Source organism: Branchiostoma floridae, chromosome 14 (assembly GCF_000003815.2).
Source record: "Branchiostoma floridae strain S238N-H82 chromosome 14, Bfl_VNyyK, whole genome shotgun sequence".
In the NCBI taxonomy this organism is placed as follows: domain Eukaryota; kingdom Metazoa; phylum Chordata; class Leptocardii; order Amphioxiformes; family Branchiostomatidae; genus Branchiostoma; species Branchiostoma floridae.
The window spans coordinates 16,355,402-16,374,716 of NC_049992.1; the positions used below are offsets into that span (position 1 = coordinate 16,355,402).

At 39.4% G+C, this 19,315-nt stretch overlaps 2 protein-coding genes across 5 annotated transcripts in view; one reads left to right on the forward strand and one right to left on the reverse strand.

The window, feature by feature from the left end:
* Nucleotides 1-3,277, forward strand: part of LOC118430628 — a 22,565-nt gene extending 19,288 nt beyond the window's left edge. For 2 of the 4 annotated variants that reach the window (XM_035841608.1, XM_035841607.1), the window contains 3 exons: nt 1,197-1,260; nt 2,698-2,744; nt 3,087-3,277. In XM_035841608.1, coding sequence (XP_035697501.1) covers nt 1,197-1,260; nt 2,698-2,744; nt 3,087-3,169 — 194 coding nt within the window. In that variant the 3' untranslated portion in view covers nt 3,170-3,277. The remainder of the gene's footprint in view (nt 1-1,196; nt 1,261-2,697; nt 2,745-3,086) is intronic. The other 2 variants (XM_035841610.1, XM_035841609.1) reach the window with 1 other exon arrangement.
* Nucleotides 3,278-3,938: 661 nt separating this feature from the next.
* Nucleotides 3,939-19,315, reverse strand: part of LOC118430634 (peroxisome biogenesis factor 2-like) — a 20,190-nt gene continuing 4,813 nt past the window's right edge. Inside the window, exons 4-8 of the mRNA XM_035841617.1 lie at nt 17,451-17,648; nt 12,039-12,191; nt 11,296-11,343; nt 10,604-10,810; nt 3,939-4,074 (exon numbers count right to left, since the gene is read on the reverse strand). Of these exons, the coding sequence (XP_035697510.1) occupies nt 3,970-4,074; nt 10,604-10,810; nt 11,296-11,343; nt 12,039-12,191; nt 17,451-17,648 (711 nt within the window). The 3' untranslated portion in view covers nt 3,939-3,969. The remainder of the gene's footprint in view (nt 4,075-10,603; nt 10,811-11,295; nt 11,344-12,038; nt 12,192-17,450; nt 17,649-19,315) is intronic.

Sequence of the window (19,315 nt, forward strand, 5' to 3'; positions counted from 1 at the left end):
CTACAGAATGTTTGGGCGGGCGAACCGTTATACTCTGAGTGGTTTAACATATTGCACAAAAGTTTAAGTTGAAGTCTAAAAGCCTTGAAATGGTTTCAATTAAATTCTAAACCCTCCTGAAGATCGTAAAAATGGTCTCTAAAGGAAAGGGTGGGGCACCGAGCCACCTTGAAGTTCGCCCTTTGCCTTGTCCATATTTACATTTGCGGCGTACATGTTTTCCAAATGGTCTTGCCAATGGTCTCTTTTTTAACTCTTCGTTTTTTTTAGGGCATAACTATGGCTTCCAACAGGGTGGAGGTCATAACCGTTCTATCAGTAGGCCATTCTGGCCGATCTATAATGTTTTAGGATGTACTTTGAGCACTTATGCAGTATTTAAGAATATCTCTTGGAGAGATGTCGTTTCATGCAACATGTACCATTGTGTCAAAATCCTAACATTTAACAGGTTCGTTACTCTGTTTCGTGGAAATATGGGGTCATTTTCAATCATTTTCCAACTTTCCTCTTGATCCACAGTGCGCCATGCACCGTTTACATTACCACGTAACAACATCTCTCTTTCTCTCTTCCTTCGTACATGTAAGTAGCTTCATGAAGTTGGTGTATCATAGAACAGGGTTCTCAAACCAAAACCTTGAAAACATTTACCTTGAGGCTGACGTTTCAGCAACCTTCATCAGGATCTGAACTAACTGTACTACTTCTTGCCACATGCCCAGGCTGGTCATCTGGATCAGAAAATCTACTCCAGTCATGAACAGAAACGATAGCCTGGGACCTAGTCTTCCTAGGTTTATTCTATTTGTAAATGTACCCACCATTGGAAGCAGACTAAAGCTAACATGACCGGATTCCTGGCTACAGTGACAAGGGGGTGTGGGTGGGGATAAAGACTCAGTCATGTTTGGAACTGCATCTTTGCTGCAATGCCACCTAGCGGCAAGGAGTATAGTACAGTTCAGTCATGCCCTGACGAAGGTGTTCTCAAAATGTCAATGTCTGACCGTTTCCAAAACCATATCCAGTTGCTTGAGTAACTATTTTTTGGCGTATCTTATTACCTGGATGTCTAACCTACATCGACGTACCAGGTCTATGTTTTGTAGGTTGTGGTACAAGAACCCTATACTCCTTTCCATCATCTCTCTCTCTATACTACTGATAAGTAACTCTCTAACCCACCACCATAGGTTGCATGGTGGAAGGACAGACTTACCGAAACAAACAGCTCTTCAGTTTCAACACACACATTTGGTAAGTCATTATTAAGCTCACTCCACTTCGATCACCTATGTCATCTCTTTCCATTGACGTACCTAGTTTCTGTATCATTTGTGTTAACAATATGTAGTAGTAAATGTATTATGTACTCTTCCAACCATGCATCATCAATGGTTCAAACTAGGGGTCCAGGTCCAGAGGATGAGGTCCAGATCCGGATCTTGTTTGTAAATGGACAATACTCAAAACAATGGTCCAGTTCCAATTCGCTACAAAGGAATCTGTTTCGTCGAGTATCCTACAACAAAATAACACTAACTGCCCCAGTTAGGTTAGACCATGTTTGAATGTAGAAACTTCTTAAAAATGACTATCAACTCTCCTCTACTTCGCTCTTGCTATTTTCTTGGACAAATAAGTCTCAAAACATGCCTGCCGCCGTAGTGCCAGTGTAATCTGTTTACTTTGTAATTGGTACAACATCCGGTTCACTGAGTTTTTTCAGGTCCATTTTTCCGATCCGTTCCAAGAAGAAAAATTTTTTTTTACCGGTACACTGTACCGGTACCCCACCCCTAGTTCAAAACAAAGATTAAAAAAGGATGTGGATCCTAATTTGGAGCAGAACTCTGGATTTAAGGCTGTCTATGTACATTCATCACACATGGCATACTGTGTGAAAAAACTTGTCTGTACCAAAGTTACATGTACTTTCCCAACCCAATGTCAAAATGGTTAATGGACTGATGTACAAAGTTCAGGTCTAACCAGTTAACCATCCTGCAGGCTGCTTGTAACTTTGGGGCTGATTACTTCAACACAAATAAAACCAGCACCTGTTTGACTGGCGCTCCAAGCACTCGTTTCTCAACTCAAGGTTATACTCATGATGCTTTCTACAGCTGGTTCTGATTTTGTACTTATGTAGAGGGGCCACCCCATAAAAACCTCACTCAGGAGGTGGGGGTTTTAAGATCAGAAACCAAGATACATTTCTTAAAGACGTTTTCCAAGACGTTTGATCAACTTCAAGGTTTTTGAGACATAATACTTTATACCCACCTTTATACCCATCTTGTCTAAATCAAATCATGCACTTTTTAAACTTTTCAAAACCTGATATGTGTTTCAAGTCATTGCCAAAGTCATGTGCATAAGTCATTTGAGGTCAACCTCCAGAAAAACTGGAATATGGTCTCTTTGAATGAACAAGAGTGAGCATAAACTAACAAGAATGGTGTATGTAACAAGGCTGAGGGTTGGCATTCTTCGGTAGTAGAGTTTTTTGTATGCAACCAAAGGAAATTACCTAGCATTGCTCTGATGGTAAGATAGAGTGAGCATAAACTAATGAGGACAGTGTATACATGTACTATTTGGAGCACAGCATTCTTGGGTATTAGACAGGTTTTTGTATGCAACCAAAGGAAAATTCCCTGGCATTTGTCATCTGTGATATTTGTGTTCCAGCAAGTGCAGAAATGGAGGAGTTACCTGCGTGGTGGCAGACAATGTAGGTCAGTACTATCCACACAACATGCTTACTGATATTTGTTGTGCACTAGTTTGAGATTTTCACAGTGACTGCTTCACTGTGGGCCATTGCTGTACAATATGTGACTATAGCACTACTGCAAACTTAAAACCACCACATCCCTACTGCAAAGATAAATCTGAAGGTGATAACTGAAACATACCAAAGCATGATTTCTAAACAGAAAGTAAAGATGCACAAATAAATGTTCCTTTATCATGCAATTTTTGAGACTAAGTCATTGCTGATGAAAATCTATGAAAGTTTTAAGTAAGATTCCTTGGCACAAGCAATCATAACATAAGTCAATCTTGTTCCTTTACAGAAACCTTTGAAGGTTGGTTGGATGCAGCAGAGCTAGACTACAGTGTGGGAGAGGAGCCCAGCCTAGGTGCAGAGACAGTTTGACTTACACAGCAAAATAATTCAACATAAATAAATTAACCTTACCAGTTCCACGGGCAGCTTCTGATCCCATGTTCTTCAAGTATTTATCCCCACACCTGAGGTTTAAATATACTTTTTACCATTTACCATGTGCATGGCTTTATCACTTGTTCACAATCTACAAAGAGGGGGTAATAGTCTGAGAATAATTACTACAGCAGTATGTGGTAAATTGTAATTAAAATAAAATGCGAATATAGTGAAAACATTGTTCACAAGTACTTGTGATGAAATGGATGCTTTCGCTCCTATGATTAATCCCTGATCTAAAATTGTTTTAGAATTGCTATTCTTTTTACATCTTACCTCAATTGTAGGTGCAGAGTTGCAATGTATGGGGTTATGGGTCTCAGACTTGCATGTTACAAGCAAGGTTTACAAATAGGGACTAAGGCATGAGTATCAAACTGGCGAACAGAATTAATTAACTATATAGACATTACTGAGTCATTAACAAAATACAACATTTTTAATTTGCAAATCACAGTCTGTCTTTGTCATATCATTTCTTACCAATGTATATTATTGCATACTATTGTAAATGACATGAATGCACATACATGTAGTCAACATAAACATTTTCTTAAAGCACCAAATACAAATCCAACTTAAAATCAGCTTTGTAAATAGGAATCTTAAAATATGATACAATGTATATTAATTTCTATCTTGTATTAAAATTTGATGGTCAATCTTATGTCCAACACGTTTAGTTTCCAACAAACACTAGTAGTAGAAATATCATCTATTTCAAGCTGTTGTTATGACGACATGATGGTGACCGGAACACTGTTGACTGGCCTGATCTGATTGGCTGGCTGGGAACAGGTTGGACAGCTGAAGCCTGGATCTGCCAGCTGATTGGCCTGCAGCAAGATAAGAGAAGTGCACTTTTGATCAGATGACATGCAAAAGTTATCAACCTGAGGCAAAAACATTCAATACAAGTTTTCAGATCATAATTCTATTCATGACCTATTTCCCTGTCAATTTCTTTTCAGACACATACTTATTACATTTTTCAACAGATCATATCACTTTTCTGTTGCACACACACACATACTATAAAATCTCTGGACACTGTCATACCTGAAAGCCTGATAAATTTAACCAGGCCTCCCTAAAGTCTATAAATGGTATGACCCGGAGGTCAGATGCCTTGGTTGAATTGACCAGGGTGTTGGGTAGAGTTGACTGGGCCAAGTTCGGGGCCAAGTAAGGGCAACAGATAAAACCTATAGCAAACAGTTGAGAAGGCCTAAAATACCTCCTATAAACAAACTTTGAGGTGAGAATGTGTGGAAAAAAATACAATCTATACTTCCTAAGAATTAGTTCAACAGGTATGCACCTACATATAAATCATAAACAAGGTCTGGTGTAAAGGCATGTTTAGAAGCATTTATTGGATTGCGTTTCTGATTTGACGATTTGATGATGTCTATGTACCAATTTTTTTTCCTATTTTCTCCCGGGCCTCTTGAAATCTACAATCAGGTCTGTTGTGCCAGGCACTTCCCAGATGTCAAAAGATTGAATGAATAGGTAAATAAATAAATAAACAAACAGGACAACAATTTTAGTCTGCTTATATCCTTAGCCACCAAATCTCTTGCCTTGGTTTGAAGAAAACCAGTTGTAGTTCTTCAACCATTCTTGCAGCATTGTCAAAGCCCCTTCGAAATGGAACTGCTGAGAGCAAGGGAAACTACCATTTTTGTATCCGTGACTTGTAGTACTGAAACAGCCTGTGACAGTTTGATGGTGACAGGGAGAGTAAACTTGGCTAGTTAACAGTTCCACACCTCCCACTTACTAACCCACTAAGGTACTATATAGATAAAGACTGACACATTGCGTGACTCCCTGGCCCAGAGCAGTACAACTTTGACAGGCAAGGAATGTTGGATGAGACTTTGGAAGTAAGATTTGAAGAGCTGCCAAAAACCTTGATTTAAAAGAAATGAACCATGGAAGACACTGGGAGATATGCTCCTACTTGGGATAAGACTTTCCCATGACTTCTTTGCCCCTTAGCGCCTGATGAATTCCGTAATGTGTCGATACTACACAATTCTACAAGACGGGTCATAAGAGAACTGGAAACACATGTAGTACAATGCATACATAAAAGAAGGAACTGTAAAGAGTTCTATATTCTACGAGGTACACACATTACATTATCAGTTGTAAGGAACGGAGTCAAGTGCTGGAAAGATGAAGATTGTAACAAGCTACTAACAGATGAAACATTAGTTTAATAGGACTCTTGGATTGATAGTTTCATCGATGAGAAGTTACTGTCCTAGCATTTAACGTTTCACTGGAATTTGCCAACCTGCCAGTATTGAGCCTTTGCCAATGGCTACATTTACAGAATTAAGAGCCAAATGTTGCCCAGGTGAATTCCTTACTACTTTGGGATATCCTGGAAGCCATGATTAGCATCTCATGCAGCTTCTTCCATTACTCTCAAATCCTACAGCTGTCAAGAGACACCAAATATCTCCTCTTGAACCCTGTTCACCTGTGGTTAATTGAAACCATGCTTGGCACAATTCCAGCTTGCAAGATGTTATAAAAAGTATTATTACAGACATCTCTGATCTCAGGAAAGATAACCTCTGGATGGGAGGGTTCCAAAGAGGTTTTTCAAAACACTTTTGCTGATCTTATCCTTTCAGTCTTATTGTATAGAATGAATTGTACTATGCCATGGACTATTAACCAGGGTAGCAACCTTTGGGAGCAGACCAAAGCTAACAAGGCTGGGCTCCAGGCTAATAGAGCTATTCGATTCAATAGACATTTGTAAGGAGTGTAGTCAGGATATTTTTTGAAAATGAAAAAGAAATTGTGCATATAATACAGGATATTAAATTGTTCTTCCAGGTATCAGAAATGAAGAGTATTGGAAGATCAAGTGGGGTGTTTTAAAATACACAAACATGTACTACTACAAAGTGACTTGAGGGAAACCTTACAAGCTATTATAACAGGTATAGAAACCCTCAATATTGCAAAGAGGCATGATACAAAAAACTCCATGTTCAGCCTCTGGCATGCCAAGTTCAACCACAACATGAAATCTCAAGTTCAAGTTTAACCACCCAATCAGCTGGTGTGCATTTGTTCTCATTTTTCCTACTGACTGGAAGGCAAAAATCAGGTCACAATCATTTGGTTCCCATTGAGGTGATCTACCACAGAATTACACCTTCTAACCTTGCTGATTGAAACCAGCAGGAGATAGAATAACAGATATCCTTAGTGGCTGGCAAGATTTATCCTCCTGGAAAATGCAAAGTGACAAGTTTGGGTGGAAACTTGTCTTATGGAATTGAACCGGTACCTTTGTCAGATCTGGGGAGGGGGAAAGGCCACCTGTGGAAATGATGTTATTCCCTATACTTTGTGATTAGGTTATCATAAAATGTCAGGGGTTTAGAGGGGGAGATAGGAGAAAGGAAGAACTAGAAAAGGGTCTGCATATACATGTAGTCCCGACAATGTTTTATGCCGAATTCAGAAAAAGTATGTATTGCGCTCACTACATTTGGTCACTTCACTACAAAAATAATTGTCTTTCCCGTGTTCAGTCACCAAAATATCAAGATCATAGCACATTCTGGTCAAAAGATACAAAACAGAATTTCTGCTGCAGTACCAAGGTCACATACCAGGAGGCCCAAAATTGACCTTGACCTTCATCTTTCTAACACCTACCCACATATTAATAAATACATGTGTGTAACATCGTAATCCATCTAGAGGTTCTTAAATTATGCTGACTACAAAAATCGAAACACAGATAAACAGACAGACACACCTAAAACTACATGTATATTTCTATTTTCATGGAGATAATTACATTGAACAAAATGGCTTCCCTACAAAAATAGCTTGCCCATCCCTCACAGTATCAGTATACAGAGATGGCGCATGAAGGCCCACTAGAAGCCTGCTGTAACCCTAGCTAGTTTGCCATGCTTTAAGGTCTCATTGATGAGTTTCTTCTTCCCATAGACTTCTATGTATTAATTCGTGGTTTAAATGGGCGCGTTCATAATGAAGCTACGTGAAATTTCAGCAGATTTTTCATTCTATGTCGAGCACATTTACCCTATATCGTGGGAAAAAATTGCCAGTGTAAACTATACGTAGGAACTTTTTTTATAGCAATTACAAACTACGATTAGTCAATCCCCACAAAAGGCACTTTTTCGCTGCTACAGTACAACCGCACCACTCAGAACCCACGACTGTGTACCTCCGACCTAGCGCGCGGCTGCTAAACTTTACCTGCTAATTTCTTCAGTTACAAATAAGCTTTCACCAATCTAACTTTTGAGATCAGTTCCGCTGGCTAAAAGGGAATTTCTCACCGCTAAAAACATGCGTCCGTGCAGCCGTTCATTTTTGGCTCGGATCTCTTTTAGGGTGTCCACTCGCGGAGTAATACATCAATGAGACCTTAAGTTTAATGTATTATTGAAAAAATCTATCAAAGAAAAGAATGTCGTTTTCTTCATCATCTCTGAAAGTTTGGGTGTCTTACGTTAATGAATTAGCCTCTGGGAGGTAATTAAGTACGAGATCATGATAGGCATGAAAGCACCACCTAGCGGCGGACAAAGGCCAATGTTGGACAAAGTGCAAAGGCGTCGAGACGGACGCTTTTGACGTGTTGCAAAGACTCATTAGATCAGTCTGTGTATGAGTTTGACTGAGTAGTGTTCCCTTTGTGACTTTGTCTTTGTTTAATTGGAATATATCTCAGAGAATAGTCGTGTAAGGGATATCAGCACGAAAGGCACGACGAGATTCATCCGGATCTTTCTACGTAAAATAAACGGTTCTATAGAGGATCGGGTGAAGGTACTATAGCTCATAAAGTCAAAACAGAGCTTAACGACAAGAAATTGATGTTAGCTGCGTTTCAAGCTCCCTTATACCAGAGGCGGGCAAGCCGAATTGAGCCTTTCTGATTGGCCTTTTATAGGTGTCGCCTAGCCCGGGGTTTGGGGGGGGGGGGGTGTTGGAGGGGCGTTCGAGAGAAGGCGGTGATTGCAAAAAATAACTTGGATGTAGTTTGCATCAAGAAAGATAGCTTTAGAACCTTGGTCCTCTTCCAAATGGCTTCTATATCCAGTAGAGTGTGATACAAGAAAAATAACAATAGTAACGCCCCTTGGAAATGTAGACCCGTCCGTTACCATGGTAACGGAAATAGGTACACGGCGTAATCTGCAGCCAAAAAATGCGGGGTGGCGCCCGGTTATAAACCCTTTTCAAATTTTTGCTCCAGTGCTATTCCTTGATTTTTTATGAATATTTTTCATTTTTATTTAAGGTCTCATTGATGAGTTTCTTCTTCCCATAGACTTCTATGTATTAATTCGTGGTTTAAATGGGCGCGTTCATAATGAAGCTACGTGAAATTTCAGCAGATTTTTCATTCTATGTCGAGCACATTTACCCTATATCGTGGGAAAAAATTGCCAGTGTAAACTATACGTAGGAACTTTTTTTATAGCAATTACAAACTACGATTAGTCAATCCCCACAAAAGGCACTTTTTCGCTGCTACAGTACAACCGCACCACTCAGAACCCACGACTGTGTACCTCCGACCTAGCGCGCGGCTGCTAAACTTTACCTGCTAATTTCTTCAGTTACAAATAAGCTTTCACCAATCTAACTTTTGAGATCAGTTCCGCTGGCTAAAAGGGAATTTCTCACCGCTAAAAACATGCGTCCGTGCAGCCGTTCATTTTTGGCTCGGATCTCTTTTAGGGTGTCCACTCGCGGAGTAATACATCAATGAGACCTTAAGTACCAAGGATGGTGAATCGTACATACCTGAGGAAAGACAACATTTTGAGCTTGTGTTTATTTTCATCTTGCGACCTTTTGTAAGTTGCTTAAAACTGGTTGGCAAACATGAGGTACTAGAAATGGATAGGATCGGGGGGGACACCAGAAATAAGCCAGCATGCCAAAGAAAGTCACAGAAAGCAATAGAAGAAACACAATCTTACGCAAAGAGAAATCCAAGTCATGACTTGGAGGCACCTGTCACAACTAGGTCCTCTCTTTTACAAATAAGGATTCAAATTGCTCCCATGTGTGCTATTGTCAGATGTTAAAGTTTACCATCTCTCACCAAAGGTTCTAATCCACCTAGCCTTGGAATAAAACCACCACTATTTCCTTTGAGCTACTGTACCAACAGACACTGTTTGGGGCTCTTTTTCTTGGGTACTTTCCAGCTCCACCATTTATTTGCCTTGGGCACTAAAGCATCTGCTCACAGGAATAGACTTCGTGGAATGCCGTTTGGCAAAGATAGTCTGCTATCTCTAACTGCTTGATAAACAGACAACTGTGTGAGTGAAGAGACCCCTTTCTGCTACTAATCAAACTGCACCCAACCATGTACATGTGTATTCAACCAAGGACAAATCTCATGCACTACAGAACTGAATAATTTCCATATCTAAAAACTACATTTAAAGGGGGACGCCACAGTTGGCATATGTGCCCAGACCCCATGGCAAAAGACCTGAAATGAAAACAAGGCTTTAAACCATTGAAAACTCTTCTTTGTTGGAATTTTGGTGAGTTTTGGTGCGGCTAAAGTAGGAACGACTCTTTATCTATTGAGGAAAGAAAAAGTGACCTTATTCCCTGTCTTGCAAGGGTTGGATGTTGTGAGGCTTATAGAATTTTCATGCATGTGATGACAGCTTTCTTTCCTCCAATTTCCCATAGGTTTAAATGAGCTACAGGTTACTGGAACAGTAGTATATCATTATCAAATCTAACTTTTGAAGAGACCTCTTTTTGCTACTGATCTAACTGCATCTAATAACCAGGCTTTCTATCAAAGATACTGCCTATAAACTCCTAAATCATGTATCAGCATTTGAGAACTGAATGCATCACCTATTCCAAAAGAGGCTATATATTTGTACATAAGGGATACAAGTAAAAACCTGTAGGATACCATAACATACAGTCCGGTCCGGAAAAAACGTATTGAATAATATCTTGGCCCAGGTATGGCCAAAAGGTTCACAAAACATATCAACGCAGTAATTCAATGTATTGATTAGCTATACTATACCTAACTGATTAGCTATACAGGGGTGTCTGTGTGGCGCAACGGTTAGAGCGTTGGAATCAGAATCAGTATGTCCTGAGTTCGATACTCGCCATGCCCCTGCCCCCATGACGGTGGAGTGACGCTCACCGAGCCTCACGGCTAATCTATCTAAAGGTGCCAAAAACACCTACGGATTTGGTGCTGCCAGTGTGTCAACATCTGCACACTTGCCACTAAGACCCGTGAATTTTTTTATTCATTAGCTAGCGTCTGTTCAATCAACTTACTTTGATGCAGTAAAAGCAGAAGACATGTTGACAGCCGATGTCGTGAGGGTTGGTGGGCCACTCCCCGCACACGGCACACTCCTTCAGTTCCACAGGACCTCGCAGGTTCACATCACAGTCCTGCCGCCCTGAACCTAGCAGCTGATTCGTCACAACATTCTTCCATCTCCTGATGTTGATCAAGGGTAGCAGAAAGAACAGGAACTCCTGTGGAGGTCAAAGAAAGGGTTGGAAATACAAGTATGTGGATAGTCACACAAAAAGTTAACCCAAATCCATTGTGAAGGCGGTATTATTTTTTGTTCTTCTGCATGTCTGTGCTTGTGGGACCGCGTAGCGCAGCAGCAGTGTGTTTGCCTCGTGACCGAGATACAGCATAACATGTTGATACAGCATAACATGTTGTGCTGCCCCTACGGCTGATTAAAAGGCTATGGGACTACTACTAATACTACTACTTCTATGTCTGTGTTTTTTTTTCTTTATGTCTGTGCTTTTTTTTTTCTTTTCTGCATGTCTGTGTTTCCGACGTTCTTTGGCTAGCATAACTCCTGAAGCTATGCATAGATCGTAATTATATTCAATATGTGAGTAGGTCTTGTTAGAAATACATTAAAACATCTTGTTGAAAATTAACCCCAAAATTTCATGTTTTTGGAAATGAACTTAAGAAGAAAGGAATGCAAACTCACTGCAAATCCATGCCACAGCAACTCCCTGGTCATGTACTCAAAGCTGACCTGTAAAAATTGTTCAAAAACAGGTTAACCTCATCTTTAGTCAACATGTTAAGTGTTTCCGACAAAAGCTCATAACAAACTGAACTGAACCTAACTCAACAAGTTGGAAAACTTCATCATATAACTATCAAATTAAAGGTAATAAAAAATCATGAAATGATCTTTGATACTGTGTCAAAATACATTTGATCAAGGAACAATCATTATGGTTATGTGATCAAAACCAAATCAAGGTTTGAAACTTTTTGTTAGGTTGATCTACCTACATTCAACCTTAAGAATGTGCACAACATTGAAGCTTTGTGCTATATGATCAACATGCAAGTAAATGACAGTTTGAAAGGAACCTGCTAGGGAGGTCGCCCTATATCACAATGGTTAAGACTTCTTCAAATTCTGCAACTACTGAAAAATTCAGCCATAATAAAATAAAATAAAGCAATCCCATAGGACCTATTAAGAAGTGCCAATGTGGAATGGTGGTATTGAATGTGTGAGTAGTTCTTTCCTTGAAGAACGATTGATTCATACATACTCCACAACCTACAAATGGAGCTAGCATGCAGCCATGGAGTTTGCAATATCTAGTTCATTTTTTAAAGGAAAAATCAAGGCAGTTCACTGTACATGTAAGCAATAGTGGCATCACCAGATTTCTATGATTCATCGTACAGGTGTTCAAGCTATTTTCCCACCTGTCTGATTGCCTGCTTCCTGTCGTAAACAGGCCGTATGGAGAGAGCGCGCTCCAGGAGGGACTGGTACCTGCCCTGCTGCAGGAACACCAGGAAGTTCAGCACAGAGGCAACCTTCAAACAGTTCTCAGCTGTGGTTAATACCTTAAAAACCTGTGGACGGACAGAAATGTTTGAATAGTACAGTACAGGGTTGTAGCCAGCCTGAAATCATTTTCAGTCCCCTTGATTTTGAATGGGAATCCTATTGACCACCGAAGGCATGGCATGGTGTTGCACGTCATTTCTAGGGGGTCTGGGTCCCAGAAAAGTTTGAAACCTAGACCCTCTGAAACACTATTTCCTGCATTTTGAGGTGCAAATTTTTTCTTGTAGACTAAGCTGTTCAATGTCATCTGTTTTGGTGAGGAAGAACACGTGGGTTTCAGCTGTTTTATATCTTTACATATCAATTTTTGTCTGTCCCTGGGGACGGAAAGGGGAAAACTTTTTTCAGTCCCCAACTGCAAAATTCCTTCAAAGGACTGAAGGACAGGTGCTGGCTACAACCCTGGTACAGTATATGGAGAGGATACATTAAAAACATGCACAGAAGCAACGTGTATGGAGACAATATATGTACAGTGTACTTTAAAAACCTTTGGACAGAAAAAACATTTATTGTATGGTCATAATACCTGTGAACGAACACAATGTGGATGGAGACAATAGTTTAAAAGCTATGGACAGAAACAATAATAAAATAGTGTATGGAGACAATAGCTTAAAAACCTTTGAACAGAAACAATAATAAAATAGTGTATGGAGACAATAGCTTAAAAACCTGTCAACAGAAATAATGTGTATGGAGACTATACTTTAAAAACCTACAGACAGAAACAATGACTAAATAAATAAGACTTGTATAGAGACAGTATCGAAAAATCTGTGAAGGAAGGACATAAGGATGAAATAGTGTGTGGAGAAAATACCTTAAAAACCCATCAAAATAGATTATGTTTAAAAACCTGGAGATAGAAACAAAGGCCAATTGGCGTATGTAGGGAAATGATGCTTAAATTGCTTGGTGAAGACTTACATTTAGTATCAAATTTAACAAAATTTGAAATCAGCTCTTCATGATTGTGACTTTTAAACCCTGTACTCGGAATGTACATGTATGCCACACATAAACACTTAGACACTTTTTATCCTAGGAGAATGTGATATTTGCAAAACACGATAAACTTTGAATATGAATACCTTACTATAGATTTAGGCCAGAAGTAAAGACAGACATCACAGTTTATAAGGTGAAACTCAACTGTCCCTGACAAGTACAGATTTGGTGACAACAGAAAGTTAACATAGAGCTTTCGCACGCACCCGGAACTCACCGGAGATTCCCGACCAATAACCGTTGATGATTGATTCTTGTTTGAATTCTCACCAGTGCCTAACTAGGGGGGTCAACAAGTAACAGCGCGCGTAGGACGAAATGTTTGTAGGCTAATTCTCTACGTTGCAAACGTGAAATAATGACACAAAAGTGTCAAAAAGTAGTAGTAAATCTGAGATTTCTTAGTTCTAGAATATTTCAAATTTGAGCGCAAATAACTGCGTAGTAGACCTTTAACTTGTCTACTGACAAAGTTGTCCTGTCCACCCAACTTCCCAGAATTCCAAAAAAATGACCAAGTAGTTTTTACCCATCACTTACATTGCATTTAAGACACCTAAGAAGAAGATAATGACTTATATTCAACTAAAATGAAGATGTACAGAAAAATTTCCACACTTCTCAATTTCTTAATGGTTGAAATCCGACAGACAACACGGTTTCAGTAACACATTGTCACTATGTTCACATTCCAGCACACATCTCGAGACACCTACATGTAAGTGCTAACTCCAGTTCAATGAACTATAATTGGAATACCACAGCTCAATGGTAGCAGTAGCAGACTAGCATTAGTGGTGTTAGCCAAATTTTAGAACTGATCCTACGAGTGTTCTAGCCAGCTTGAAATTTTTTTCCGTCCCCTGGATTTTGAATGGAAATCCTGTCGAAGGCGTAACGGTCCAAAGGGGTCCGGGGGCATGCTCCCCCATGAAAATTTTGAAATCTAGACCTGATGAAATGCTATTGCCTTTATTTTGTGGAGCAAATTTTGCTGGTAGACATAGCTTGGTACAATCATTCAACCTCCTTGGTACAATCAATATCTTTACATGCTGATTTTTGTCTGTCACAGAGGACGGAATGGACAAAATTTCTTTTTCGTCCCCTGCATCAAAATTCATCAAAAGACGGAAGGACGAATGCTGGCTAGAACCCTGGATCCTACTCTACTATAAGCACCTGGCATGAGAAGTTAAACAAACATTGTAACAATGAACTGTGTTGTTTAAATCAATTTTCTGAAGCTAGGAAGTAGAAGATTTTGATAAATTGCAACATCCTAATTACACCTTGAGAACAGCGGTAGTACTTTCAGAAAGTACCGACTTGACTGGTGTACTGACGCTTGTCTCTATGGCAACCATGCCGTCAACAATGAATTTTTTGTTCTTTTGGGTTCAATTTTTCTGTCATTATTTTCCAACCACCCTTTGTCCCATGTGTTCTTGTTTGTAAATCCTCGCCAGGGCTTTAAAGTTTAAAGCCCACGCTAAGTCACACATTGGAAGCTAGCGGTAGTACTTAACACACCATCAAATTGAAGACACCAACCCAGAATACGGCTTCTTGTTCCCTGAGCACAAATTACAGACCTCTCTGGTGTTGATATTGTTCTTTTGGGTCACTTACAGGGAATTACCACCTCTGAAACACTGTAATTTCAGGGGCTGTTTGAAAAATTGCACTAAGTATAGGGCAACTGTTTTACAGCAAGACTTTAACCCCCTTTACTTCTGTAGTATGAAAGGTGTAATGTCTGAAGTAATTGAAATTTTATGTCCAAAGAAGGGAGGGAGAAGCGAAAAAATTCTTTGAAGAGGTTCAGTCATGTATAAGTAAGTCAATAGAATAATTCTTCTATCATCCACTTTGAAAACACGTAAAACACATCAAATTTGGAGGTATTTTACGTGTTTTCAAGAGTCACAGATTGAAGAATTATTCTATAGACTTGAAAATTCTGTGGCACTTCTCAACACACCTGCTCCAATTTCTTGAAACTGTACACTGAAACTAAAAAAGGCCTAGATTATGCAAGTCAATGATTTTTCTCCTGAATACTAAAATTACCTTGTAGGCTAGACCAAATGAGTCATACTAAGAATGATTCTGAAAATCCTTGATCAAATTACTTTTTCCTTTCATCACGATTGCAACAGTGTGAAGTCCAGTCAGCTTTGTTGTGCCCTTTTCTTAAAAGCACTTGATGGTACACTGGTCTGTAGTAGGATTTAACTGTAATTTTCAACACAACAGAAAAGTGGGACTTAACCAAATATGAATATCTGAATATCCCCAATCAACTTACTATATCATTAAGATTGCAACAATACATAGTGGAATCAAGGTAGCTTTGTTAACGTTGTTTTTGTGCCCTTTACTTAACAACACCTGTATACTGGTCTGTAAGTGTAACAAGATTCAATTGTAATTTTCAACACAACAGAAAAGTGGGACTTAACCAAATATGAATATCTGAATATCCCCAATCAACTTACTATTTCATTAAGATTGCAACAATACATAGTGGAATCTAGGTAGCTTTGTTGTTTTCGTGCCCTTTATTTAAAAGGACCTGATGGTATACTGGTTTGTAACAAGATTCAATTGTAATTTCCAACAAAACAGCAAAGTGGAACTTAACAACCAAATTTGACTGATGCTGTTCAGTCAAATTTGGGTTAAGTCCCACTTTCCGGTTGTGTCAGAAATTACACTTAAATCCTACAAAATTATTTCTACCAAAGACGTTGTTTCTGCCAACACAGATAACAGCTGAAAGTGAATTTCTGATGAAAGGGTAACTTGGTTTGATCAAATAAAGTAGAAAGAAGTTAATTTCTCATGTCGGAAATTACACTTAAATCCTACAAAATGATTTCTACAAACACAGATAACAGCCAAAGGTGTATTTTTGATGAAAGGATAACTTGGTTTGATCAAATACACAAAAGTAGCAAGTTGGTAATTTCTTGTGTCAGAAATTACACTTAAATCCTTCAAAATCATTTCAGTCTACCAATTCAGATAAGTTGGAGGTGCATTTCTGCTGAGAAGGTAAGTTGATTGATCAAATACACTGTACTTAGCATATTATTTGAAATGTAGGTAATCTTTTACTCTGCTTTGCATAACCAGTAATCCTTAAGGTATAAAACACCCATTTTGTACAGAAAGTACAAGTACAAGTTACATAAGACCAGACTGGAAGGTTGGAGAGTCTTCTACTCTTTTTGTACGGGATTCTTAACAAGCACGAGGTGTGGCACTGCTCCAATACATCCCATTCGAGAGAACATCCCTAACTGCAGGTAGGTACACATTTTTACCTGAGTCAAGGGACACCTGGGAGGAAACAGGTGAAAAGTGCCTTCCAACTTAGGCACAACATTGCTAATGACGTGAACCCTTTAGATTCAATCTCAGATTCAGACTCATTTATTCAGTTTGACCACATTTGTGGAAGGATTGACACAACAGGTGATTATCACCTTTGCAAGATGTCAACCCGGAGACCAGACTGTAAGGTTTGATCCACTCACACCGGGAAGGACCTCTATTTCGATAACTGCACTGGGTTCTTTAACGTGCTCGGGGTGTGGCTCTCCCCAAAAACGGGACCTCCATTTAGCTTCCTATCCGAGGGACGGCCCTATCTGAAGCTAGCTACTCATTTTTCACCTGAGTGAAGTGAAGAAAGTTGTGTTAAGTGCCTTTCTCAAGGGCACAAAATCTGTGATATGGCAGATTTCGAATTCAGGTCACCTCTTGGGCCTGAGCCCAAAGCGCTGTCGATTACGCCACACAATCTCACTGATGGGCATGAAAACACCACTGGTCAGACTACGACAATCCTTTAAACTGGGTTAACTGACCCTTCTTTAGTCGTTACTCTAAACGTTCGCTTTTTTGTCAACTTGCCAAATTTTCACCCTCCTGAATATAGGCACTACTGCCAGGTCTTTTGGTGTTGATGATTCAGTATTGTCTTGTGACCCTTATATCTTGATGACCTCCAGCCTTTCCTAACACAATATTCAAACCGTACCACAAGTCATCAAGTCTATGTGCAAAGTCATCTTCATCTAACATCTTAGACATATATAGTAAACCGTATTAAAGAGCGCAACTCGTAACTCTGTAGTTACCAGCAGCTACAACAAAAGTACTTATTCGTTATTGGCAACGTTTAGCTTTCTTCACACCAATATAATATTTTTCACAACACGCGACACATATTTTCCGCCTACCAATTGAAACAAGGACGTTTGGCCGGTCCAGATGGCTAGGTCATGTGACCGATCCTGCAGCCACTTTCCGCCAACCACGATAAGCGCGTACAGGAGTTTCTGCCGGTCCGTTAGACCTGCCGTCGGGGATGGACTGCCACTGTATCTCAGGTTTAACAGCTTCTGCCCAACTGTTGCACTTGCAGTATGGATGGTAAACTGTAAAGAGGAAGAAAAATACAACAACTTAACACTGGCAAGCTATATACAGGGCTTAAAATATCAGATACTTAATTTCTATACTGTCATCATCATCATTCGGCTGCGTAATCCAATATGAATGGCAAATTTTTCCTTTGATAAGACACATGGGTTCTTGTACGTTTTGTCTGATATATTTGAAAATGTTTTGTTACACAATTATTTACGTATAACTATGAGTACTATACCCTGCTTAGACATTTAGTTGATTTACTACAGATAAATGACAGAAGTATGCAAAGTATTTCTTTGCTATTTCATTTCAAACATCTACATGAAATACTTATCATTTTCTTTCTTTCTTTCTTCTTTCTTTTTTTTCTTGAATTCTCTCTCTCTCTTTCTCTTTCTGTCTTTTCAAGATCTATACACACTTGACAATTAAGCATATCTCTGTTGACAATAACGTACGTTGTTTGAAAAAGGCATTTCTCGGTATAAACATATTTATGTATTTCAACTATTTGTCAGTATAACAGTGTTAGCACAAACACAGTCACTAATAAACATGATTAACAAAGGTCAAACAGTGTAGAAAATGTAAAACCCATGAGGTCATACAAAGAGAGGGAAGCTCTCCGGATGACAGACATGTTTCTTGCATGACGTTAGATGACAGAAGCTGTCAGGTACAACACATTGGGTTGTCAGGATAAATGAGGGGTAGCGACGCTACCCCCTGGTTTGATTGGCACCTGTCGACCCTCATCAGCAAAGAGGAAAACATACTCCTTCTTACACTAATGTTTTCATAAGGCTTAAGTATAATTTTGTATGGAAATGGGAAAAGGGGACGCTGATAAGTTTTAGTTTTGACTTAAACTTTTTAAGGTATTGTGTTTTAGTCAAGTTGCCAATTCGGATTGGTAAGCTTTGTATAAGTCTGTTTTTTTCTGCACTGTTAGTTCTTAAAACTTTCTCAATCACTATTCTTGTCCGAAAATCTACCAAACAGTCCTGAATGGCCATGTCTTTGATACAACAAGCCCACAATTCACCAGTCTAAAACTGGAAAGTACAAAAAGAAGGAAACAAAAAACAATATGAAAACTTTTGTGCACATGGCATCCTTTTAAATGTCCATACCCTGTCCATTTAAACATCCCCCAGGGTCTACATTATGCTAATTCTGATCTACGTGACTAATTACAGGTAAGCTGTTCATTACAGGACGCTACCTTTTAATTAGGGTCAAGACATGCCCTGATGCCTGTCCACGATACAAACATCCCTGTAGACATTCAAAACCTTCACACTAGTACCATGGTAACGGCATGAGTATCTGTAGATATGTCAACAGCACACAATGTGCAGAGCAGCATAACTTTGCAATGAGAATACCCTCTAGAATCTGACGTTTGAGATTGTAAAATAAACAAACACGGCTACTCCTGTGTGCACCAATCATGAGTTCCCAGGGTCCCCGGGGATGAATTACCATAAACCCTATTGAGAGGTGAGAAAAATGACTTGGGGACATGTTTGAATAAGCCTGGGCCCTTTAAATACCCTTGGCTGGCACTAGCAACCACTCACTCCAGGCTTTGTCAGAGTGCTGGCTGGCTGTCCCCTGCTCCGTGCACCCACGCTGAAGGAAGAGAGGAACCATGAGCACACGTTACACC